Source organism: Heteronotia binoei, chromosome 13, assembly GCF_032191835.1.
Source record: "Heteronotia binoei isolate CCM8104 ecotype False Entrance Well chromosome 13, APGP_CSIRO_Hbin_v1, whole genome shotgun sequence".
In the NCBI taxonomy this organism is placed as follows: domain Eukaryota; kingdom Metazoa; phylum Chordata; class Lepidosauria; order Squamata; family Gekkonidae; genus Heteronotia; species Heteronotia binoei.
Genome location: NC_083235.1, coordinates 26,625,565 through 26,651,833, shown reverse-complemented (window position 1 = coordinate 26,651,833; position 26,269 = coordinate 26,625,565). Strand labels below are relative to the sequence as shown.

At 45.7% G+C, this 26,269-nt stretch overlaps 1 protein-coding gene across 1 annotated transcript; it reads left to right on the top strand.

Annotated features, from left to right (window-relative positions):
• Positions 1-12,383: 12,383 nt before the first annotated feature.
• Positions 12,384-21,178, top strand: LOC132581471 (transcription factor Sp5-like). Its single transcript, XM_060252720.1, has 2 exons — positions 12,384-12,408; positions 20,225-21,178. The coding sequence occupies exon 2, from the start codon at positions 20,348-20,350 to the stop codon at positions 21,137-21,139; it is 792 nt and encodes a 263-aa protein (XP_060108703.1). The 5' UTR covers positions 12,384-12,408; positions 20,225-20,347; the 3' UTR covers positions 21,140-21,178.
• Positions 21,179-26,269: the final 5,091 nt, after the last annotated feature.

Here is a 26,269-nt window from a genome sequence, read left to right as displayed (position 1 = left end):
GTGGAGCCAGGAGACTTTGAGGGGTGGAGCAGGAGACAGTGAGGGCGGAGCCAGGAGCCAGGTTGTGACAAGCATAACTGAACTTCAAAGGGAGTTCTGGCCATCACATTTAAAGGGACCACACACCTTTTAAATGCCTTCCCTCCATTGGAAATAATTTAGGATAGGGGCACCTTCTTTCAGGGCTCATAGAATTGGACCCCCTGGTCCATTCTTTTTAAAACTTGGAAGGAGTTTTGAGGAGAGGCACTGGATGCTATGCTAAAAATGTGGTACTTCTATCTCAAAAACAGCCCCCCAGAGCCCCAGATACCCACAGATTGATTCTTCATTATACCCTATGGGAACTGATCTCCATAGGGTATAATGGAGTGCCCAGCAGACATTTCCCTAGGGGCACTTTCTTTTTGGGCTCATAGTCTGATCTTTTTAAAACTTGGAGGGTGTTTTGAGGAGATGCCATGCTGCAAATTTGGTGCATCTACCTCAAAAAACAGCCCCCTTAGAGCCCCAGATACCCACAGATCAATTCACCATTATACCAAATGGGAATCAGTCTCCATAGAGAATAATATAACTAGGCAATCACCTAGTTTGCCTAGTGGCAGGGCTGGCCCTGTAAGGCACAAAATCAATTGAAAAGACTGAGGAAATACTACAAGGGACCTCATAATTTTGGCAGAATACTACCGTAAATGGCAGCTTATCCCAACTCCTGTCGTTTAAATGGGGCAAAATACTAGGACCTGAATGCGATTCTGGTGCAACCCACCAAACTATTTTCCATCTGTTGCAGGAATGTGAAACCGATTTTCCACTCTCCTTACACCGCTCTCACGCTCCTCTTCTCAGCGAGGCTTCCGTCGAATTTCACACTATCTGCACCGGGGCTGCAACTAGGGTTGCCAAGTCCAATTTCAGAAATATCTGGGGACTTTGGGGGTTGAGCCAGGAGACTTTGGGGGTGGAGCCAGGAGACATTGGGGTGGAGCTAGGAGCAAGGGTGTGACAAGCACAATTGAACTCCAAAGGGAGTTCTGTCCATCACAATTAAAGGGACCACACAGTAGTCCAATGAGATGGTATTGTTTCTGAATGCTCTTCCTTGCACAGAAAAAGGGACTTTCTGCAAACACAATACCAGCAGCCCAGGGAGAAGAGACTGAAACCCTCCAGTCCAGATTTTTGTGTGTGTAAAGAACCCCCTCCACTTTTTGTCTAGGCTATCATCCCCCAACTGCTATCATGCACCTGTTCTCTGAGGTGGCACAGCCCTCCCCACAAGGCACCTGAGGACTCTACCACCACCCCCAACGCACTGGGTCAGGGGTGGCCAAACTTGTTTAATGCAAGAGCCACATAGAATAAACATCAGATGTTTGGGAGCTGCAAGCCATGAACGTCAGATGTCTGAGAGCTGCAAGACAAGGAAGGGATGCAAATAGATGGAGGGGGAGGGAGGTGGAAAGAAAGTAACTTTAGTTTTAATGAGGCTGTGGGGGCTTCGAGAGTCACACAATATGTGTGAAAGAGCCACATGGGGCTCCTGAGCTACAGTTTGGCCACCCCTGCACTGGGTCAACCCAAGGAAGGCCGCTCACCAGCTGCTTAAGGTCCTCCTCCGAGAGGCCGGCGAAGCGGTACCGCTGCTGCTCGAACTCTTGGCCACCAGCACCACCACCCGAGAGGGGCGGAACCCCCTGCCGGCTGCTTTCGAGGGGAGCTCGGAGGAAGCATCTGCACTGAGGTGCCGTGGCTTCCTCAGTGGCGGCTCTCTCTGTGCCACCCTCCGCTCCCTGTTCAAATTCTCGCGGCGGCGGCAGCAACATCATCACCATCAACAGCGCTTCACCTTAACGTCTAAGCTTCTTCTCCTCGCCTCCGCCGGGCGGTGAAGCGCCGTTGATGGTGATGATGCTGCTGGTGCCGCCGCGAGGATTTGAACAGGGAGCGGAGGGCGGCGCAGGGAGAGCCGCCGCTGAGGAAGCCATGGAGGCAGGTCATAGCCCCGGGGGCTTTGGAACGTCCTGCGGGCGCCACCGCCGCCACAGACCGAGGCCAGACAGCCGTGAGCCGGCCGGCCCGCCTTCCCTCAGCCTGCGCCTCAACTGCACAGCACGCACTCTCGAATGGAGCCACTGCGCATGCGGCCCGCCCCCCTCGGCACCCCCCCACTCCACTTCAGAGGCGGAGTGGGCGATGCCGCTGCGCCGCCGCCGCCCCCTCCCCGCCCCATCCCAGCTGCTCCTCCGAGATGGGCCCAGCCTGAGCCCATCTTGGAGGAGCAGCCATGGTGAAGCGGAGAAGGGGCGGCTCGCCACGCTCCTTCGCGCCGTTTCTTCCCCCGCTTCCGTTTCTTTGGGGAGCGGGGGAAGAGCCTGGAAAACCTGGGGTCCCCCGCTAGGGCGGGAGGGTTGGGACCCCTAGCTGCAACTAGCTTTGGCTTTTTCACATGGCAAACAGAAACTGGTTTTTAGAGGTTTCTGTTTGCCCTGTGAAAAAGACGAAGCTAGTTGCAGCCCTGGGGCAGATAGTGTGAAATCAGACGGAAGCCCCGCTGAGAAGAGGAGTGGGAGAGCGGCGTAAGACGTAAGGCGAGTGGGAAATCGGTCAGAGTGTTGTGCTTTCCAAGGCAATGTGATGGAGCTCTTTGAATTCTCCCCAGCTGCAATTGAGTAGAATGACTCAACATTTTTTAGATGCTGCACCCACAACATATCCATGTGAATTAGCATTACATAACCAACCTAGGAGTTGACAAAGATTGCCTGTGGCACCTAAGCAAGTGTTAAGGTTGCCAGCCTCCAGGTGGGAATCTCAGGCTTTTACAACTGATCTCCAGCTGGCAGAGATCAGCTCCCCTGGAGAAAATGGCTCCTTTGCAATGTACCATGCTGCAGCCCTTCCCCTAGGCTTGCCTATCCCCAGGTCCCAGCGGGGGTTCTCCTGCTTTCCCAGGCTCCTTCCCGCCCCCAGTCAGCTGGTGAGTGGGGGGAAGCCCCGCCCCCACAGCTACGATGTGACTTTCCACCTCCGGAGGCTTCAATCTCTGATTGAAATGCTTCCTCTTGGGATGGTGTGTCTGTGTTACTTTGAAGAAGCTGGCAGCAACTCATGAGTAGAGACGCCAATCCCTCCTTCAGAGGCGCCAGAAACAGTGGGGGGTAGGGAAATGTCTGCTGGGCACGTCATTATTCCCTATGTGGCGATCGATTCTCATAGGGTATAATGGGAAATTGATCTGGAGGTATCAGGGGCTTTGGGGGGGGGCTGTTTTTTGAGGTAGAGGCACCAAATTTTCCTTATAGCATCTAGTGCCTCTCCCCAAAATACCCCCAAGTTTCAAAACGATTGGACCAGGGGGTCCATTTCTATGAGCCCCCAAAGAAGGTGCCCCTATCCTTCATTATTTCCTGTGGAAGGAAGGCATTTAAAAAAGTGTGCTGTCCCTTTAAATATGATGGCCAGAACTCTCTTGGAGTTCAATTATGCTTGTCACACCCTTGCTCCTGGCTCTTCCCCCAATGTTTTCTGGCTCCACCCCCAGTCCCCAGATATTTCTTGAATTGGACTTGGTATTTTTCAACCTAGACCCGGCAACCCCAACCCGAGTTACATTTAAGTCCCCTGAAGTCACTTTTGCTTAGCATATCACTATCAGTTTTCTCAGGGCTCGTTTTGTAGAAAAATAGGTGGTGGAGATCATCCAGGATTGTTATGCAGTTGCACCTACTATTCAATGGACAAGGAGGTGGAACTCTCAGGAGGAGGTGGAACTCTCAGAAAGGTTCAGGAGCTGCACTCCTGTGAGCTCCCACTGAATCCGAGGCCTGAGTTTTCTCCTCCTCACCAACTTGTCCACCATAGTGTAGAGCCTGAAAAGAGCAGCATCTCATTTTGCTACATGTAAATTCCCAATTGTCATTCTGCTCAACAGCCCTATGCAGAAGACACTTAAAGGTCACCTCCATGGATACCGTTGAGAGGTAAGAGGGATGGAGTCCAAAAGGAAAAGTCTATGAGACCCCCCCCCCCCTGGCAGGGTAGGCAAAGGTTTCTGCCAATTCCTCCCACCCACTAGGCATTGCCTGACCTAGCTGGTCTCCCACCGTAGCATACCATCTGGATACCTATCCATCTCTTGTCTCAGCCCAGCAACCACAGTCTGGTACCTTCATAAGCTGGTCTGTCTTCGGGTGTCCCAGTAGGCAGATATCTGGTGCAGAAAACTGGTTTCGAAGCTTGGTGTGCCTTGGACAGGAGGGCCTAATATTCCTGTGGACCTCAAGAAGTTAAATGTGATAAAAGCAAAATTCACTTATTGGATCTATTGCAACAAAACCAGAAAGGAGATTCCTTTCAGTAAGTTGCTGATTTAGAATTTATTAGTGGCTTTAATTGCATTAATTAGAACTGAAACAGAACTGACAGTCTTTCGTCACTACAGGTGTTAAAATGCTTTAGATTATTTATCACTGATGCAAATAGTTATGATGCTTATTTTCTATAGTCTCCACAGGCATTTTGATGTGGGGTAAACATGACGTTAAATTTTTAGAAATAAGTGAAATAAAATGAATATATCTCTCTCAGGGGAGGGAAGGCAGCATGGTATAGCCAGATTATGTCAGATCTTAGAAGTTCAGCAGGGTTGGTACTTGGATGGGGTCCCACCAAGGAAGGCTCTGCAGGGGAAGGCAGTGGAAACCACCTCTGCTTCTCACTTGCCTGGAAAGCCCCTTGCTGGGCTCACCATAAGTCAGCTGACTTGATGGCACGTTACACACCCACACACGCACACCCCTCTTGCGGTATATGGCTTTTTAAACCTCTTATCACGTTTTTTCCCTCTGTATGTACCTACTGATGATAATTGATTTCATGCAACTGATGATGTGAACTTTAGCCCACAGATGTTTAAAAGTTGCAGGAAAAACACAATTGTTGTTTGGTGTTTGCATTTGTTAAGTGCCATGAATGACTGCTGATATGTGTAGGTAAACTGTAGTTCATGCATGGGTGTTTTTGCATAGCCTCATGGCAGTTCCTCCTCCCTCCCATGTCTTTTAAAATACTTTTTCCCACTATCCAAAGGAGTTAGCCATGTTAGTCTGTTGCTGCAAAATAGTAGAGTCCAGACTCCAGTAGCACCTTTAAGACTAACAAATTTTATTGTAGCATAAGCTTTCGAGAAACACAGCTCTCTGCATCTGATGATGTTTCTCAAAAACTTATGCTACAATAAAATTTGTTAGTCTTAAAGGTGCTACTTTAAGCACAAAAGTAGGCTTGAAACTCAACATCAAAAAAACTAAGATAATGACATCTGGCTGCATCACTCCTTGGCAAATAGAAGGGAAAGACATAGAAGTCGTGACAGACTTCACATTTCTGGGATCCAAGATCACTGCAGATGACTGTAGCCATGAAATTAAAAGACATTTGCTCCTTGGGAGCACAGCTATGGCAAACCTAGGCAGTATAATAAAAAGTAGAGACATCACCCTGCCAACAAAAGTCTGTGTAGTCAAGGCGATAGTATTCCCAGTGGTAATGTATGGCTGTGAGAGTTGGACTGTAAGGAAGGCCAAACACAGAAGAATAGATGCTTTTGAGTTGTGGTGCTGGAGAAGACTCTTGAGAGTCCCTTGGACTGCAAGAAGATCAAATCAATCAGTCCTAAGAGAAATCAACCCAGACTGTTCCCTGGAAGGTCAGATGCTGAAGCTGCAGCTCAAATACTTTGGCCACCAAATAAGAAGGGAGCACTCACCGGAGAAGACCCTGATGCTGGAAAAGACAGACTGCAAAAGAAGAAGGGGATGGCAAAAGATGAGATGGCTGGACAGTGTTACTGATGTGACTAACATGAATTTGAGCAGACTTCAGAGGATGGTGGAAGACAGAAGGGCCTGGCGTGACTTGGGGTTGCAAAGAGTTGGACTTGACTGTGACTGAACAACAATAACAAAGGTGCTACTGGACTCTTTACTTTTGTTCCACTAAGGACATGATTACGACATTTTTCTGGGAAAAGAGGTGCCAGAATTCCCAAGAGGGAAATGAAGAAGAAACACATGGGATTCTTTGAAACATTATTTTCATACACTATGGACCTCTATTTTAAAGCAGTTTCCAAACTTTAGACATGTCACCAACTTCCTCCGTTCTTTTTCAGCTCTTGCTTTTGATGCCTAACTCTGAATGATGACCTTAAAGCAACCATGTTGGATCAAAGACTGTCATGCTCCCCTGCTGCCCCCATGGACTTTTAGACATTTTAAAAAAAATTCTTTCCACAAAGAGGTTCTAGAAAAAAAGACTTGGGCATGATAAAGGGTTGCCTTGTGCACTGAACACACTGAGACAAATGCAGCGTAAAAGCATACAAATAGCCCTGATCTTGGATAAATTCTTCCATATGATCATAAGTTTTTGTGAAGCTCCAGAACTTCCCAGGTGTGCTATAGCATTACATGCAAGGGCACTTCTGATGAGATGGCTTCACATGTTGTATGTTTTGGTAAAGGGGGAAAATAGCTGTAAGGCAGAAGGATAGGAAACTCCGTCATCAGATGAACATATGAAGCTGCCTTATACTGAATCAGACCCTTAGCCCATCAATGTCAGTATTGTCAACTCAAACTGGCAGCGGCTCTCCAGGGTCTCAAGCAGAGGTTATTCACACCAATGTGCCTGGACCCTTTTTAGTTGGAGATGCTGGGGTACAGTGAGCAGAGTTACATATAGCTGGTGGGTAGTGGGTTAAGCATGCAAAATAGCACCAAGTCAGAATTTATGGCAAAATAGTACAATTAACAAATGGAAAGAACAACCAGTTTGTTGTGCTGGAAAACAGCAAAGTCAATAAACATGTGGTTGTCAGTCAAGATGGGCTCACATGTTGAAGGGGTTTGTCCTTCATATTTGTTGCATTCTTGTTGGTTGTTCCCAGTTCCTATCTGAGGCAAGGGCAGAAATAGACTGAGATGTTGTAAATGTATGCATTTATTTTATTAATATCATCTGTAGTCCTCCTTTCTCATTGGGACTCAAGGCAGATTACACGGGGTGAGTCAATACTATCAACACAATGGGATGCTCAGCTACAATGAGCTAGGATTAGGGTTGTAGAACCAACCAGAAGTCTTCAAAAACAGACCTGAAGCAAAGCCTAAGGAGTGGCTAAACTTGCTTAAGGTAAGAGCCACATAGAATAAACGTCAGATGTTTGATGGACATCAGATGTTTGGGAGCGAGAAGGAAGGAAGGAAGGAAGGAAGGAAGGAAGGAAGGAAGGAAGGAAGGAAGGAAGGAAGGAAGGAAGGAGGGAAGGAAGGAAGGAAGGAAGGAAGGAAGGAAGGAAGGAAAGGGAAGGAAGGAAGGAAGGAAGGAAGGAAGGAAGGAAGGAAGGAAGGAAGGAAGGAAGGAAGGAAGGAAGGAAGGAAGGAAGGAAGGAAGGAAGGAAGGAAAATAGATGGGGGAGAAAGAGATGGAAAGAAAGCAACTTTAAAAGCAATCTCCAAGCCACTGAGTGGTCTTGGGACCTGTCTACCTTTGGGACACAACCCCCAGAGAGCACTACGATCAAGCTCGTTAAATCTGTTAAAGATCCCTGGGCTAAAGGATGCCGTTTGACCACTACAAGAGCAAGAGCATTCTCCATGGCTGCGCCTGCCCTCTGGAATGCCCTCCCTGAGGAGACATGGCCCTGGGGGATTTATCACAATTTCACAGGGCCTGTAAGACATATCTGTTCAGGCAGGCTTTTAATAACTAAATGGAGGTACTTTTAACATCTGCAGGGGGGTGTACTACCTACCCCACAGTATCATCACAAATTAATTCAAAACAGACAGAACGCCATCTGAACTGTATTTAAACTGTTTTAATATTTTAATGTTTTATTGTTATAATGTGAATCTGTCATCAAATTGTGACTGTTGTTAGCCGCCCTGAGCCTGTTTGGGGAGGGCGGGATATAAGTGCAATAAATAAATAAATAGAAGTGATTTAAAGAGATGTCAAGATTTCTCCAAGCTGGCCAATGGGGGCAGTGGGAGCTTCAAGAGCCACACAATATGTGTGAAAGAGCCACAGTTTGGCCACCCCTGGCCTTATTAACATGACACATTAAATCCTGCAAAATTCCACAGCAGGATCCTAGTTTCAGCAAACTGTATGCTAGGGTTGCCAGGTCTGACTCAATAAATATCTGGGGACTTTGGGAGTGGAGCCAGGAGACTTTGGGGATCCTGGGATCACAACTAATCTCCAAGCGACAAAAGAAAATGGGTGCTTTGGAAGGTGGACTCTATGATATTACACCCCACAGAAGTCCCTCCCCTCCCCATACCCCATCTTCCTCAGGCTCCACCCACAAAATCTCCAAGTATTTCCCAATCCTGGAGCTGGCAATCCTTTGAGCTAGCTTAAGTGAACCAGTACCTCGGGGAATTTAATATAAGAACTGCTCAGTGAATACCTGCAAATCCCTACTGCCTCTAATATATTTTAGGATTTGTCATTTAAAGAGCTTCAGAATAAGCAATGCATCGTGAGATGCTAAGAAGAGGACCTATTGATGTCTCTCGGAACAGTGCTTTTTCAAGACATCCTTCAAATGTATAGTAAAAAAACCCTGTGCTTTCTGCAGTTATGATGCATCTCTGGTATTCCATGAGCTTTTCTGAAAGAAAGGGATGAGATCAGTTCCTTGAAATAGGGAACAGATGGCAAGCCTACTCCCAATATGGCTAAGGACCGGCGTCAATTGGGTTATTTTCTCCACAACTTGTGGCATGGGCCATTTGAAACGTGGTAGAGACCACCCATGCAACCTTTATGGTTGAGTCATTATCACACCAAAAGGCCAGGATTGGTTGTACATTGCACAGGATGAGATAGCTCGCTAAAGGAGGCAGATGACGGAGTACCATTAAAAGGCAGGAAATTATTCATTAGAAACAAACAAACAAGCAAGCTGCATTCATCACCAGGAAGGGGATTGGTTCAATTTTGATGTCTCTCTTGGGCACACACACACATACACACACTTTTTTTTTTTGCCATCAAATCACAGCTCACTTATGGCAACTCCATGGGGTTTTAAAGGCAGGAGATTTTCAGAGGTGGTTTGTCATTGTCTGCCTCTGCGTCATGACCCTGGGATTTCTCACTGGTCTCTTCCTTCCAAATACTAGCCAGGGCCAATACCGCTTAGCTTCTGAGATCAGGTTAAAGCAGGGCTATCCAGGTCAGTGTATCAAAAATCTTTTTTTTTTGTCCAAAAACTTTTTTATTGAATTTAATAAACATACAAATAAAGCAATCAATGACTGTATCTGCAATCATTCTTTGTGTATAAGCATAGCATACCAGCAGAAAACAAAATATATATAAATACACAAAATACAAACAAAACAACAAAACACAATATATATATATATACACACATACATACATACACACACACACACATATATATTCACACACACATACATAATTGGCAGCTGAATTAAAAAATAAGAACTCTGTCCATATATTAATTACATCAAATTGATAATGTCATAATATCTACCAGGTATACATGTACGCATTTGATCTACAGGACCAAAAGAAAATTTAAGAAATGGAAGCCACTTGTACATCAGAGAATCGTTACCTTCTGAATTGTTTATATTGCATAAACTATCTGCTATCTTGTCCATAGCATAGACCTCCCAGATTTTAGCATACCAGGCTTTAACTGGAGGAATATTGGGAGATTTCCAAAATTGGGCTAACACCATTTTAGCAGCAGCTAGTAAAAGGGATATCAGGGATTTATTGAGAGAAGTAATAGGAATACCTTTCCAACAGTCAAGCAAAATGAGTTCCAATCTTAAGGGTAAACTATAGCCCGTGATATCCTTGATTTTTGCCACAATTACTGCCCAAAACGACTGCACCCTCGGGCAAGACCACCAGCAGTGTATAAATGTATATATATACATTTGACCTCTTAAAAAGGTAGCCCAATCACACTGAAACACACATACCATACTCAGTTACCGTGTTATAGCACCCCTTTAAGAAAGTGTTTGTCAATTTTGCTGTTACTACTTGGCCCATGTACAGCACCAACTAGAAGGCCTTTCACACACTGCCTATGAGTTTAAATTGTGTTTACAGTACTACTGTATGCATCTTCTTTCAACGTGTGTTTATTACTATATTCTTCAGGGTAATGGTTCAAAATTGGAGTGAATGCACAGAAATACACGAACCAATGATATATATATGTAACATGTAACATGTGCAAAGTCAGTATCACATCTCTCTTCTTACACTCATTTGTGAATGGAGGAAGGATCAGAGATTCCACTGGCCCGCCCCCGGGCCCTGACCGCCACACATTCATTTGCACAGCGCCTATTGGTGTACACCCATGTGCATAAAGGTTTCCATGTGCATAATTCATAACCTGTCATAGGGATTAGATATACAGGAGCCTAAGCAGAGCATTTCATACGTACGTGGCACAGAATGGTAAAGCTGCAGTACTGCAGTCAAACTCTCTGCTCACAACCTGAGTTCGATCCTGGCGGAAGCTGGGTCCAAGTAGCCAGCTCAAGGTTGACTCAGCCTTCCATCCTTCCGAGGTCAGTAAAATGAGGACCCAGCTTGCTGGGGGGGAAGTGTAGATGACTGGGGAAGGCAATGGTGAACCACCCCATAAAAAGTCTGCCATGAAAATGTTGTGATGTCGTCACCCCCGAGTCGGAAACAACTGGTGCTTGCACAGGGGACTACATTTACTTTTTTAATTTTTTTACTATATGTTATTGTGCAAGCATACAGTTGTGTGAACATCAAAATGCATATTTTTTGGGTCCCCAACATGGTAATTCTGGGCATCATGGCACCTGTCGACACCTTCACTGGTGCCCACCAAGTGTTTTTAGAAAATGGGCCAGGCCAGGTGGGATTTTTGCCTTGCATAACTTCTGACTGGCTTTTGGAGAGTGGATTGTGTGTGCAGAATTTTTTAAAAAATTGTTTTGGCAGCAGCGGCCACCACAGCACAGGAGTCTTTATAGTGTGACTGAAAGCCAACTGTGTATATTCACAGTGTGGCTGGTTCCGCATCCAACAATCAGTCATTTCCTGGCAGCCATTTACACCACAAACGGCCAGAATTCCAAAGAAGCTCTAAAAGGTCGGAGACCCCCTGGCATCTTCATTCCAACTTTGCAACCAAAACAATGCTAAATCAAGGGTCCCTGTAGCTTGTGCACTGTGTGTGCACTGAAAGACCGTATAGGATGTGAAAATGATCCAACATGTGCACATGCACAATCTAGGCACATACAGCAAACAAGACCTGAGGTGTCCGGTAAATGTATGCCAAGGGCTAAGTTTGGTTGCACGCATGCATGCTCCAAGCAAAAAGGTCCTTTGGAGGTACGGAGGGCAGAGGCAGGAACCGTGCGCAGCCCGCATCAATGTTCTCTCTAAGCTGCAAAGTCTTGTGAACAAAAATTCTACTTTGTGAGCTCCTGGCATTCAAATTGTGAGCTACTGCATAAATGATTGTGCTCTGGGGCAATTTTCCCTGTGCTAAGACAAAAATGTGTGAGCTGGAGACTAAAAATCTGTGAGCTAGCTCACACTAACTCAGCTTAGAGGGAACACTGGCCTTGTTGTGTTCATTTCTACACGGAGGAAGGCATGAAGACAGACTCCCACCTGTTAGGAGCTGCACAGGGCACTCCCTCCTCACCATACATCCCAAACTGACTGCATTTAGAAATCACGTTCCTGCCTCCTGACCCCCACCCACCCCTCGCAGGGTCCCTTTTAAAGAGATAAAACGAGAGAGAAGCCCCTCGCTATCTTGATCCTACAAGCCTAATCAACGCCGCCCCCCCCCCCCCCCCGCAAGCCTTGCATCCATAACAAGCGCCCCAGCGGGGGAGGCCGGCGCTTAAAGGAGATCTGGCCAGGCCCCTCTTTGAAATCATTCAATCTATTCTAATGATTGGTTCCCTCACCCGACTTCAAAGGCGGCACCAAGCGCCACTCCGGATTGGCTGAAGGGCTGCCAAAAAAATCAAAAAGCGAAAGGAAAGGTGCGGGGGGGGGGAAGAAAGTGTGTGGAGGGAAGAGTATGATCACGGGAAAGGGGGGGGTGCAGATTGACGGGGGGCTGGGGGCGGGATCAGAGGAACTTCATACAGCAGAGAGGAAGAGAGGACCTCGCATTTTGTCGGCTCAGCTGTAGATCTGTGTGTGTGTGTTATGTGCGCAGGTGGGGGACGGTCATGATCCGTCTTCTTGGATAGTTTTCGGTGACCTTCCACTTCCCACCCTAGGGCAGCCCTCGCCCTGTAGCCCTCGGATAATCTTTTCTATTCCTTCTTGCAGGTAAGGAAACGAGCCTCGGACTTAGGGACGGGGCGGGGGAGGCTGTTGGAGCCTTTCGCAGGTCGAACTTAATCAGGTGAAGTTTTCGCCAGGTTGAACTCCATCAGGTGAAGTTTTCCAGGCACGAAAGTACAGGGATGATGGAGCAAGAGTCACCACCGCTTTAGTTTTCTGCCCCCCACTGCTAAAAGCACGGGGGCGGCCGGGACTGAAAGTGCCAATCTTCATGTATACTTAATTCCATGCAATCCATAGCAGTTAAAAAGAGCGAGAGGACTGTACCACTAACACAATTTGGGCAGAGTATGAGTTTCCGAGAGTCACTGCTCAGTTCAACTCTCTTAGTCTTCAAGGTGCTACTGGACTCTTGCTCTTTTCTGCTGCTACAGACAGACTAACACAGCTACTCATCTTGATCTAATGTAATCCATAGGATAAGACATCTAATCATAAGTGTCTGTTTCTCCATCTGGCTATATAATCTATATTTAGATGGCACTGTGAAGGTCCCAAACATTATTGAGTTTGTGTATTGACCACGACTGTGTAAGCTTTTGCAACAAACAGAACTCTTTGTTGGGCAGCTGTGAAAGTGGCTTCTCTTGGCATTGGCTGAATCATCAAATGCTAGGGCAACAAAGGGATTTGAAGATCATTCAAACGCAGGGTGGCCAAACTTGCTTTCAAATGTGGTTGGTTGGTTGGTTGGTTGGTTGGTTGGTTGGTTGGTTGGTTGGTAGGAAGGAAGGAAGGAAGGAAGGAAGGAAGGAAGGAAGGAAGGAAGGAAGGAAGGAAGGAAGGAAGGAAGGAAGGAAAATAGATGGGGAAGGGGGAGGTGAAAAGAAAGCAACTTTAACTGTAAATCCACTCTCCAAGCAGCCAATGGGCTTGGCTTGGAAAAGTGATTTAAAGAGAGAAATGCCTTCTCTAAGCCGGCCGATGGGGCAGTGCAGGCTTCAAGAGCCACACAATATATGTTAAAGAGTCACATGTGGCTCCCGAGTCACAGTTTGGCTACCCCTGATCCAAACTTTTAGCAAATATCCATTTCACCTCCCCACTTTGGTTAATCTTCTCCCAGTCACAGGGCCACCGAGTCTGGGGTTTTCCACACCACAATTGCCTTGGTTTTTCAAAGACCAGCTGGGTGGTCATTCCAACCGAGAGAGACTGCTGCGTCAGGAGAAGTGTTTCTCATCTCAAAAGACAGGAACTCAGTGTGAGGTTAACTGGGATTATTTTAAAAATTAAAAAGAGTTAGTTCAGAGTGGAATATTTGGAAAGGCAGGGTAACAGATCCCAAAGAGAGTTAATTTTTAATCCAGAGCTTTCAGCTCAGGTGTGAGTGGCATAACAATGGACATGAATATTCCCAGGCCCCACTACTCTTTAACAGCAATCTAAAATTTGGGCATTAAAACTGCTAAAGTTGACATACGTTGTTTAGCTTCTGCACTGGATCAATAACATAAATGGATTTTGATCAAGACTTCAACAGGTTGGCTCTTTTGGGGACTGAATATTGATATTTCTTTTAAGATGGTTATTCAAGTATTTCTTGAACAATTGCCAGAGTTATCACTATCAGAAAGTCTTGATGTAACCTCCCCAACATTGTCATTTTGACTGTGTTAATTACATTTGTTGGCTATTCATCGACATTCATTATTTTATAATGCTGTCGTTTAAAACAAACTAAAATAATTGGTCCAGTCAAAGACACTGCTTTATTTGCTTTCCTCTATGGGATCAGGAGCCACATGTGGCTCTTTCACATATACTGTGTGGCCCTCAAAACCCCCACCACCCCATCAGCCAATTTGGAGAAGGCATTTCTCTCTTTAAATCACTTCTCCAAGCCAAGCCAGATGGCAGCTTGGAGTATGTATTTAAAGTTAAAGTTGCTTTCTTTCCATCTCCCCCATCTTCCTCCCTCCCTCCCTCAAACATCTGACAATCATGTCTTGCAGCTCTCAAACATCTGATATTTATTCTATGTGGCTCTTATGTTAAGCAAGTTTGGCCACCCCTGCTTTAGAGTGATGATACTTAGATCAAGTCTCTAAAACTGTACGTGGCTAAAATGTGTGTGTGTAAAGTGCCCCATCTGACAGCAATGCCGAGTCTATTAATTTAGGCAGATTATGAGAAGGAGGGCAGGAAGGGTTGCATCAGTGCTTAGTTCTCCTGGCCCTTTCTGCACATCCAGGGAAATGCTGATGGCCACTTTGGGCGGCAGGCAGCAGTTTTTCTCCTGGAGGTTTTTGCCACCTTCTGGGCATGGAACAGGGGTCACTGAGTAGGGGAAGGAGTTATTTGTGAATTTCCTACATTGTGCAAGGGGTTGGACTAAATGACCCTGAAGATCCTTTCCAACTCTACGATTGTATGCTGTGATCACACATATTAAATAATGCACCTTTGATCCACTTTCAATGCACTTTCCAACTGGGTTTTACTGTGTGATTGGCAAAATCCAGTTGTAAAGTGCATTGAAAGTGGATTGAAAGTTCATTATTTAGTGTGTGGGTGATCACCGCCCAAGATTCTAAGTCTCAGCTGACTTATGCAGACCCCATCAAGGGCATTCAGTGATTCAAGGCAAGTGAGAAGGAAAATGGTTTGTCCTTGCCTCCCTCTGCAGAGCGTTCCTGGGTGGTCTTCCAAGTACCGATCCTGCTTCTGAAATCTGATGAGACTGGGCTATCCCATGCTGCCTTCCCACCTGTTTGGCTAAAATTTTCCTATTTAATAATGATATTTAGTGTCTAGACTGGGATTTAGAGGATTCAGAGCCCTTTCAAAAAACCATCTAAATAATCCTTGCAAAAGCACTCCCAGTATTGCCAAATGAGGGCTGAAGGTGAGATGTGGTGGCTGGGTGTAAAAAGCCACCTGATGAGATCAGGGCTGAAGGGCGGTTGGGGATGAACTGACGAAGGTCCTTGTATGAATCAGACTGCTGGTCCATCAAGGTCAGTATTTATTCAAACTGGTCATGGCTCACAGGGGTGTCAAAATCATTTATTATGAGGGATGGATCTGACATAAATGTGACCTTGTTGGGGCCAGGCTATGAGCATAAAAAATGTAACATCAGGTAGCAGAGATACAAACTTTATAAAAGACACAGACAAACGCAAAGATTTTTAAAAACTTAAAATAAAACATGTTTAAAATATTAGCACTCGGTCTTAAAGATGCTTTCTTTGTATCTCTCCCGTGTGATCCAGGAAATAGGGCAAAGGAAAGCTCTGGCTTTTTCCTTTCTTCCCCAGGGGACCAGGGCAGGCGGGGGGAGAGCCTCAGCCAATAGAAGAAAGCGAGGCTTGTTTCAGTAGCTTTGCTCTCCTTCTTCCTCCCCAAGGGAAGAGTCTCAGCCAATGGAGAAAGTAGAGGCTTTGCTCTGTAGCTCCTGTGCAATTGAGCAAGCCTGGAAAGGCAAGTTGTGATGCAGAAGGAAGCAAGAGAGAGGGCGAAGGAAGCAGACAACAGCCAGTTGCTAGGGGGCCTGATAGGAGCTCTCCGAGAGCCTATGGCCCCCAGGCCGCATGTTTGACACCCTTACTCTACAGGGTCTCACATGGGGGTGTTTCATGTCACCTACAGCCTGGAGATGCCAGGGGTTGAACCGGGAACCTTCTGCAAACAAAGGAGATGCTATACCATTCAGTTATGACCTTTCAGCAAAGTATAGCAATCTTATTGCCTGTTTAATATTTCTTTCAAATCAGATGGTTCATAGTATCTTAGACATTTGAGGACACCAACTCTCTGTAGAAAGACAGTGGGGTATAATGGTTAGAGTGTTGAGTCAGGATGAGGCTTGAGTTCAAATTCCTGTTCTGCCATGGAATTCACTGGGTAGCTTTGGACTTGTTCCTTCCTCCCACCCTATTATTTATTTATTGAAATATTTATACTCTGTGACATAGAGTGGTAAGCTGCAGTACTGAAGTTCAAGCTCTGCTCATGACCTGAGTTTGATCCCGGTGGAAGCTGGGTTCTGGTAGCCAGCTCAAGGTTGACTCAGCCTTCCATCCTTCCAAGGTTGGTAATATGAGTACCCAGCTTGCTGGGGGTAAAGTGTAAATGACTGGGGAAGGCAATGGCAAACCACCCCATAAAAAAATCTGCCATGAAAACATCATGAAAGTGACATCACCGAGTTGGGAACAACTGGTGCTTGCACAGGGGACTACCTTTACCTTTTCCCTCACAGTGGAGACCCAAGGCAGCTTACAACAGCATTCTGTCCTTGATTTTATCTTCACAGCAACCCTGTGAGGTAGGTTAAGCTGAGAGTACTCAGCTGGCCCAAAATCACCCTGCAAGTTTCCATGGCAGAGTGGGGATTCCAACCTGGGTCTCCCAGACTAGTACTCCAACAGTCCAACACTGTTGGAGTACTGGCTTTTCACACCACACTGGCTTTCCGATGGCTGTACTAGTGTCTGAAGATGTCTTGGATAAGTATCATTCTTTCAACAATGGAGAATTGTTCTTCATGGTTGCCAGGTGATTTCCATGTTCCACATTCTTTAGTTAAAAACAAATTGTGGGTATCTAATTTTGAAAAGCATCCCACTTTTTACATTCCGCTCACTTTTTCTCCTCCTGTCTCCTCTGCTCAAGATCCTCTTTATACACAAGTGCTTTCTGCTTAGCATGACAGAAGTAAACAAGGTTAGCTGAAAGAACATGGGTCCTGTGGCAGCTTTAAGACCAACCAAGTTTTATTCTGGGTTTACGCTCACTTATTCTGGGTATGCACACTTAAGCTTATACCTAAATAAAATTTAAAAGGTCTTAAAGGTGTCCCCAACTCAAACCTTATTCTGCTGCTTCAGACCAACATGGCGACCCTCCTAAGGGTAGCTGAAAATCAGCCACTGTGACTATTCTGCACGGCAAAGAACAACCGTCCAGTTCAAAAGCTTTATGTATTGTTAGACCTAAATAAATTAATTTAATGGAAGTCACAAATTTAAGCTTTAATTTTAAAAAAAAAAACCAGTTCTTTTCTGGAACCAACAACTCCCCTGGACCATTTTGAAAAATTAATCTTAACAGACACATAAAATTATCAATTAAAATCAAACTGTCAATTAAATTATTAATATAAATAAATTATAAATAAATATAATAATTAATAATACATGAGGATTCACCTTATATCCAGAGATCTAAAATGAGATTAATGGGGATCAGTTCTGCATGAAAAAAGCATTTCTTGACATCACCTTCCTTATACTTTCACATAACCTGTTAATTTTGCTAATATCAGAATAAGCTGGACCAGGGGTGGCCAAACTGTGGCTTGAGAGCCACATGTGGCTCTTTCACACATATTGTGAAGCTCCTGCCACCCCTTGAAGGTTGGCATGGAGAAAGCATTTAAAGGTAAAGTTGCTTTCTTTCCACCTCTCCCTCCCCTCCTCCTTCCCCAATCTATTTTCCTTCCTTCCTTGTGGCTCTTGAACACCTGATGTTCATGTCTTGCAGCTCTCAAATGTCTGACATTTATTCTTTGTGGCTCTAACATTAAGCAAGTTTGGCTACCCCTGACCCAGATCATTTACCATTTACAGTCATTTATTGCTTCTTCAGATATTTGGCTGCCAATAATCTTATTGCCACGAGGTAACATAAAATGTATAGTATCCGATGAGAAAGGAACCTTGTGCAGATACACGTCTTTGTTACACTATTTTTTCCTCAATTACTTTGATTGGTATATCCGTTTCTGCAAGTACCGATATGACTTTCTTGAATTAGAGAAAAGAAAAATCTCTGAAATTGCTGCACGGTCCCAAAGCATCTGCCAAAACAGCTCCTTCTATATTGCCATATCGCAGTTTTTTGGTATCTGGAAGTGCAGGGCCTTTCCAGGTTAAAATTAGAGGTAGAATCATAGAGTTACATGTTTTCATCAGCTGGCTCTCAAAATGATAGACAGGCATCTTCCTTGCAAGTCAGAGACACACCATTCAACCTCCCCAGCCTTCCCCCACTCCCAACTCTGATCAGCCCTTTTCCTATTCAGTCTGTGCTGTGTGGATTAACAGGTAACATAAAAAGCTGCCTTATATAGAATCAGACTGTCTAACATAATATTTCCTACTCTGACTAGCAGAGCATCTGCAGCTTTCCTAGAATATGCTCCCTGGAATCCTTATAACAGGAGATGTTGTTGTTGTTCAGTTGCACAGTCGAGTCCGACTCTTTGTGACCCCATGGACCACATCACACCAGGCCCTTCTATCTCCCACTGTCCTCCTAAGTGTGCTCAAATTCATGTTAGTTATATCAGTAACACTGTCCAGCCATCTCAACTTTTGCCATCTCCTTCTTTTGCCTTCTGTCTTTCCCAGCATCAGGGTCTTCTCCAGTGAGTACTCCTCATTTGGTGGCCAAAGTATTTGAGCTTCAGCGTTGGTATCTATAACAGAAGATACCAAGGATTTAACTTGGGACCAGTGTTCCCTCTAAGCTGAGTTAATGTGAGCTAGCTCACAGTTTTTTAGCCTCTGACTCACACATTTTTGCCTTAGCTCAGGAAAAATGGCCCCAAAGCAAAGTATTTTATGCAGTAGCTCACAATTTTATTGCCAGTAGCTCACAAATTTATTTCCACAAAGTAGTTTTGCTCACAAGATTCCACAACTTAGAGGGAACACTGCTTAGGACCTTTTGCATACAAAGTTATGATGTGATAGTATCGCTTTACTCTGCTCTGGTAAGACCTCACCTGGAGTATTGTGTTCAGTTTTGGGCACCACATTTTAAGAAGGATATAGACAAGCTGGAACGGGTCCAGACGAGGGTGACAAAGATGGTGAGGGGTCTGGAGACCAAGTCCTATGAAGAAAGGTTGAAGGAGCTGGGGATGTTTAGCCTGGAGAGGAGGCGGCTGAGAGGTGATATGATCACCACCTTCACGTCCTTGAAGGGCTGCCATATAGAGGATGATGCAGAATTGTTTTCTGTGGTCCCAGAAGGTAGGACCAGAACCAGTGGGTTGAAATTAAATCAAAAGAGTTTCCGGCTCAACATTAAGAAGAACTTCCTGACAGAGTGATTCCTCAGTGGAACAGGCTTCCTTGGGAGGTGGTGGGCTCTCCTTCCTTGGAGGTTTTTAAACAGAGGTTAGATGGCCATCTGACAGCGATGAAGATCCTGTGAATATAGGGGGAGGTATTTGTGAGTTTCCTGCATTGTGCAGGGGGTTGGACTAGATGTCCCTGGAGATCCCTTCCAACTCTATGATTCTATGAGCTCTATTACTGAGCCACCAGCTGATGGGCAGTGCTTCTTGAATTCTCAAAACCTGGTGCTTCTTCTAGGAATCCCTCTTCCCCCTGCCACTGTCAGGGCATTACACCCCACTGTTCTCCAGTGTTCCATCTAATTCCCACGCCCCTACTGAGCAGAGCAGTTCACATCCTGAGCAGAATAGAACTGTTGTAATCTGAAAATGGGCTGTTCAAGACCCTGCGTGGCTCCAGATGGCTGCTGAGCGGGGCTTCCTGTGTTGATGAGCAGCCGCTCACATGCACAGCTTAGAGGAAACACTGCTGTGGCCCCTGACCTCTCTAAAACCCACCCTCCACAGACCCCATCCCCAAATCTCCAGGAATTTCCCAACCCAGAGTTGTAAAACCTAAACTGACTTAACCACAATGTTAAAAAAAAGAAAAGAAAAATGGGTGTGTGTGTGAAAAAAACAGGTTGTGTTTAGTGTAAGACCATACGTTGTCACCAGAGATGACTGAAATGTGTACTAGTACTTAGTCCATGTCTTTCTTTACCTCAGGACCGGACCCCCAACTCATCCCCAGACGACCCCACTGCCTACCATCCCACTTGGGCCTTTTTAGCTGCTCCCTCAGCCGCCCACTGCTCAGCCAGCTTCCTGGAAGTCTATGAGTCTGTGGGGATGTTCCAGCTCTGGAGCAATGAGGCGCCACCCGGCTCCCACAGCATGGCGTTTGGATTGCCTAAGATGCCATACCAAATGGCATCAAGTGCCAATGGGGGCATTGCCCATGAACTGCCGCTGACGCCACCAGCTGAATCCCCTTACTCCTTTGAGCTGTCGCCCATTAAGATGTTGGCGCCAACTGTGCCCTCCTCATATGCTTTCCAAGAGGCCCAGGACTTCACTGCTTTTTTACCAGGCCCCAGGGCTTTAGGGCCAGCAGCTCCTGGCTCTGTATCCACTGATGACACCCCTTGGTGGAGTATGCAGCAACCGGGCAACTTCTCACTAGGCCGGCCACTGGTTCTCAGCCCCCAGCCACCCCTTGCCACCCTCCTGCAGGGATCTCCCAAGGGGCTGTTGGGGACGGCCCGCCGCTGTCGTCGCTGCAAGTGCCCCAACTGCCAGGCAGCCAGCGGGGCTAATGAGGAGCCGGGCAGGAAGAAACAACACGTGTGCCACCTGCCGGGTTGTGGCAAGGTCTACGGCAAGACATCCCACCTGAAGGCCCACCTGCGTTGGCACGCGGGGGAGCGCCCCTTTGTCTGCTCCTGGCTCTACTGCGGGAAAAGCTTCACCCGCTCTGACGAGCTGCAGAGACACCTTCGGACGCACACAGGAGAGAAGCGCTTTGGGTGCCAGCTGTGCCCCAAGAGGTTTATGCGGAGCGACCACCTGGCCAAGCACGTCAAGACCCATCAGGGGAAGCGGGTGCGCAGCCTGGCGGTGATGGGCATCAAGCAGGAGTGATGAAGTCAACGGAGGGGAGAAAAGGAAGAGCCCAAAGAACAGAGATTTGGGGTTTTGGGGGGGAGGCGATTTCTGTGGTTCCATTGTGCTAGCTCCATCCTCAGGCCTTATGCCTCTCTCCATTGTGAATGGGTTTTATACCTCTAACCATCATGGCTTTACCCAAAGAATTCAAGGAATTGTGGTTTGGTGACATGCTGATAATTGTCTTGAAGAGATCCCTGGCCCTATTTCCGAACTACATTTCCCAGGCTTCTAAGGGACTAACTCTTAACTTCATTTGAGTCTGTAAGCGAGACAAAAATAGTTTAAATTGAAGACCAGCACTGGGGGCAAAACAGGGCCCAAGACAGGAGATGCTTAGGGCTGCCAGCAAACTGGAAACATCCCTTTCCTTTTAGTAGAGGCTCAATGGCATGGGAATTACTATGTGGCTCTTTCACACATATTGTGCAGCTCTTGAAGCCTCCACTGCCCTGTCAGCTGTCTTGGAGAAGGCATTTGTCTCTTTAAATCACTTCTCCAAGCCAAGTCAGCTGGTGGCTTGGAGAATGCATTTAAAGTTAAAGTTGCTTTCTTTCAACCTCTCCCTCCCCCATATTCCTTCCTTCCTTCCTAAATATCTGGTGTTGATTCTATGTGGCTCTTAAATTAAGCAAGTTTGGCCACTCCTTTACTAGGTGATATCATTTACTTCAACGCCATGAAATGTTTCACCTGCCCATTTCCACACATTAATCCTCTGTTAAAGGGGCAAGGGTATTTTTCTCCAGGTTATTGGCAACTCTAGAGGTATTACTGTCTTTTTGGTACTCACCAGCCTGTACCTAGAGTTGCCATCCTGCCCAGGTGGTCCCTCAAGTTGTCCTTTTAATATCAGTTTACTCTTGGTGCTAAATGACAATTCAGATACAGTGGGTATCTTAGGAACATGGTGAAATGGGGAAAATCTATGGGATATAGTCAGTTTGGTGCCTGTTTGGTATAGCGGTTAAGTGTGCAGACTCTTATCTGGGGGAACCAAGTTTGATTCCCCACTTCTTATTCCCCACTCCTCCACATGCAGCTGCTGGAATGGCCTTGGGTAATTGAAAGGGCAGCTTCTGTGAGAGCTCTCTCAGCTCTGCCTACCTCACAGGGTGTCTGTTGTTGGGGAGCAAAGTAAAGAAGGTTGTAAGCCGTTTTGAGACTCAGAGTGAGGCATAAATCCAATATCTTATTATTATTCCAGAAATACCTTATTATTCTTGACTTCCAGAAAGCTTTTGATAAAGTTCCTCATCAAAGGCTCCTTAGTAAGCTCAAGAGTCATGAAGTAAAAGGACAAGTCCTCTTGTGGATCAAAAACTGACTAATTAATAGGAAACAGAGAGTGAGTATAAATGGGCAATCTTTGCAGTAGAAGATGGTAAGCAGTGGAGAGGAGAAAGCAGAGAAAGAAGTACTTTTCTCCCATTCTCACAATACAAGAACTCATGGGCATTCAATGAAATTGCTGAGCAGTAGGGTTAGAACGGATAAAAAGAAGTTCTAATCACCCAAAGGGTGATTAACATGTGGAATTCACTGCCACAGGAGGTGGTGGTGGCTACAAGCATAGCCAGCTTCAAGAGGGGTTTGGATAAAAATATGGAGCAGAGGTCTATCAGTGGCTATTAGCCACAGCATATTATTGGAACTGTCTGGGGCAGTGATGCTCTGTATTCTTGGTGCTTGGGAGGGGGCAAAGTGGAAGGGCTTCTAGCCCCACTTGTGAACCTCCTTTCTTTTTTGGCCACTGTGTGACACAGAGTGTTAGACTGGATGGGCCATTGGCCTGATCCAACATGGATTCTCTTATGTTCCTGAGTATAAGCTTTATAGGCAGGACAGAGAAGCATGGGTTGAGGGGGAGTGTAGAATCAAGAGGGCATAGAAACAAATGTTAGAATACATCCAGAAAATGAACTCCCCAAAAGAAATTATATGGGTAGAAATGCTGAGTCCTAAGGATTACTTAAAAGTGGGAGTGTACTTTCACCCACCTGATCAAACTGTTAAGGCTGATCTTGAGATGGAGAAGGAAATAGGAGAGGTGACTGAAACAGATAATGCTATAATACTGGGATGCTTCAACTACTCTCACATTGACTGGGGAAACACCTGCTTGTCATGCTTTAGAAGTGAGATTCCTAAACTTCATAAATGACTGTTCACTGGAACAGTCGGTCACAAACTCAACAAGGGGGATAGTGATCTTGGACTTGGCTCTGAGAGGGATTTGATGCCTGGTGAGAGATGTGGAGATGTGGTTGTACCAGTTGGAAATAGTGACCACAATGCTGTTAAGTTCAGCATTCAGGTCCATGGAAAATCACCCCTAAAGTCCAAAACTAACATTTGATTTCAAAAGAGGGAACTTTACAAAAATGAGGAGAATAATTTATCCATGCCTTGCCACAGACCCTATTTTCATGAAGGGAGTCTGAAGATCTGAGTCAAATTGAGATGACTAGGAATGGGCACAGACTGGGAAAATGGAGGTTTGTCTTGGTTCATGGTTTGAGAGGTCCCATGAACCTCCCCCCCCCCACCCCACTTCGCAAATCAGTTCATGTTCAGGAGGTTTTTGGATCTTTCCTCCTTCCTCTCTGCTGGCAGTGGCTCCTTGAGGCCAGCTGAATGGAAGAGAGGAGGAGATCTTCCAAAGATCTGTTTAAAAGAAACGTTAGCTGCCCTGAGCCCTTCGGGGAGGGCAGGATACAAATGTATATAAATAAATAAATAGGTTTTGCCACATAGGAGTGAAAAGACCTGCTAGGCTGAAATAGATGAAAGCCGTTTCAGCGATCCCTCTTGCTCCCCCCCACCCTCCACACACTTCCTAGCACAAACTCCGTGAACTTCCAAAACCATGTTGACAGTCCTGGGAGATTCATATAAGGACAGACAGGCAAATTAGCAGAACGTATCAAAGATAGGCAAATTGAGGGACAAAACCTGCTGAGGGAAAATCAACATGGCTTCTACAACCGCTTTACCAACCTTTAGGATTTATTTGAAAAAGTGAGCAAGCATGTAGGCAATGGTCACCCAGTACATATTATGTACTGGGACTTTCAAAAAGCTTCTGACAAGGTACCTCACCAAACACTCCTGAGGCAATAAACTTTTGAGTAAACTCAGGAGTCATGATCATGGAATAAGGGGAATGGTTCTTTTATGGATTAAAAATTGGTTAAGTGACAGGAGGCAATGTCAGGGGAAGGCCTTGGCCTCTCTACCCAGTTGCTGGCCTGCCAGAGGAAGTTGTTGGCCAGTGTGTGAGACAGGATGCTGGACTAGGCAGACCACCAGTCTGATCCAGCAGGCCCCGTACGTTTTTAAGCAAATACCACTCGGTGTTATTTACCTCCGTGCCATGAAAGCTGCAACTGCCCATTTCTACACGTTAAGCTTCTGTTATTTTTCTCTAGGCCAGTTGGCAACTCCATCTGTACCAGATTTACTTTCACCCCTGCCGGTAAGTCTTACAAGGCCCTGATCTCCGGGTGGATTAGACTTCTCACTTCATGTGCATGCACTGAAAGGGTGAGAAAACTGTACTGTGTGAAAGCTAAAGGTAATTTGTTCAGGTCTTGAGCATGTGCCAAAAAGGATACAGGACATGGAAACCCAGAGACAAACAGGGTAAATACCGATGGTCAGTTAAACTCAGATACATTCTAAGTAAAGTCGGTTCACATCAGTAAACCCAAGACTACAAGTCAATGCAGACTCAGCAATAGAACGACCACATGGGGTTACCAACTCCAGTTTGGAAAATTCATGGAGATTTGGGGTCGGAGACTAGAGTTTGGGGAAGAAAAGGAGCTCAGGAGAGAGTCTGTCGCTCCAATCTGCTTTTTCCTCCAGGGGAATTGATCTCTGAACTCTAGAAATCCATTGTAACTATGGGAGAACTTAAGGCCCCACCTGAAGGCTGGCTACTCTAAAGGTATCGATGGGTGAGGACATCTATGTGCTGTGTTTTTGTCTGCAAATACAGATATTGTTCCAAAATGTATGAACACTGGAATTATTATGGCTGTCCACTTTCTGCACTACATTGTTCTATATATATACTATTGTCCACTAAAGGATGAAATGCAGAAATCTGGGTTCGTGCAAAACAGCATCTAAACAAATAGTTTCTGGACTGGATCTCTTTGGATTGCAAGGGGGAGGATAGCAGATGGTTGGGTTACTGGGGAGGGGAAGGACATCTCCACATACAATCACAATCTATATTGGGAAAATTTATTTGAAAAGTACTTGAGGAACATTAAATACCTCATCTGTTGTTTAGAAGTTGTGAGAGCCTAGGAAGTTTTACCACCTTTGTTGCTCTTTGTAAACTTGAGTTTTGGAGGGTTCTGTAAGGACTGTGTGCATGTGTGTCAGAGAGAGAGCAGTGCTATCAAGTCACAGCTGACTTATGGTGACCCCAGCAAGAGGCTTTCAAGGCAAGTGAGAAGCAAAGGTTGGCCATCGCTTTCCTCTACAGAGTCTGCCTTGGTGGTCTCTCATCTGAATACTGACTCTGCTTTAGCTTTTGAGATCAGATGAGATGGTGCTGTGCCATGCTGCCTTCCCTCCCATCCGTATGGACCTATTGAGCTTTAAAAATGCAAAATCAAAAACAGAGTGTCCAGTAATATCACATTTTCTTCATTTCAATTTTGATCCTCTCTGTGGTGGTGCTGAACTTTGCATGCCCCCCATACATTCCTGCTTCCAGAACAGAAGACTTGGATTCCCTTCCCCCCTCCCAAATAATGAACAATAAACAAGTATAATTGATTTCGGGGTAGTGGGCAGAGAGGTGATTTAAGATAGGATTGTGGATGGACTGTAGACACGGTACAGGCTTGCTCCCTTGGTTACATGCCAATGGCAGATACATACACAAATACATACACAACACTATTGGCCTGGATGTAGTAACCCAAGCAGAAATCCAACAGAAGCATATTCAGCTGAAGGATTCACCTTTATATACATATTCATCCATACAGATGCATATACACATACACCCCACACATAAACACAGCAGGAATCACTTTGCATATTAGGCCACACCTGCTGACCGCACCATTGTTCCTCACAGGG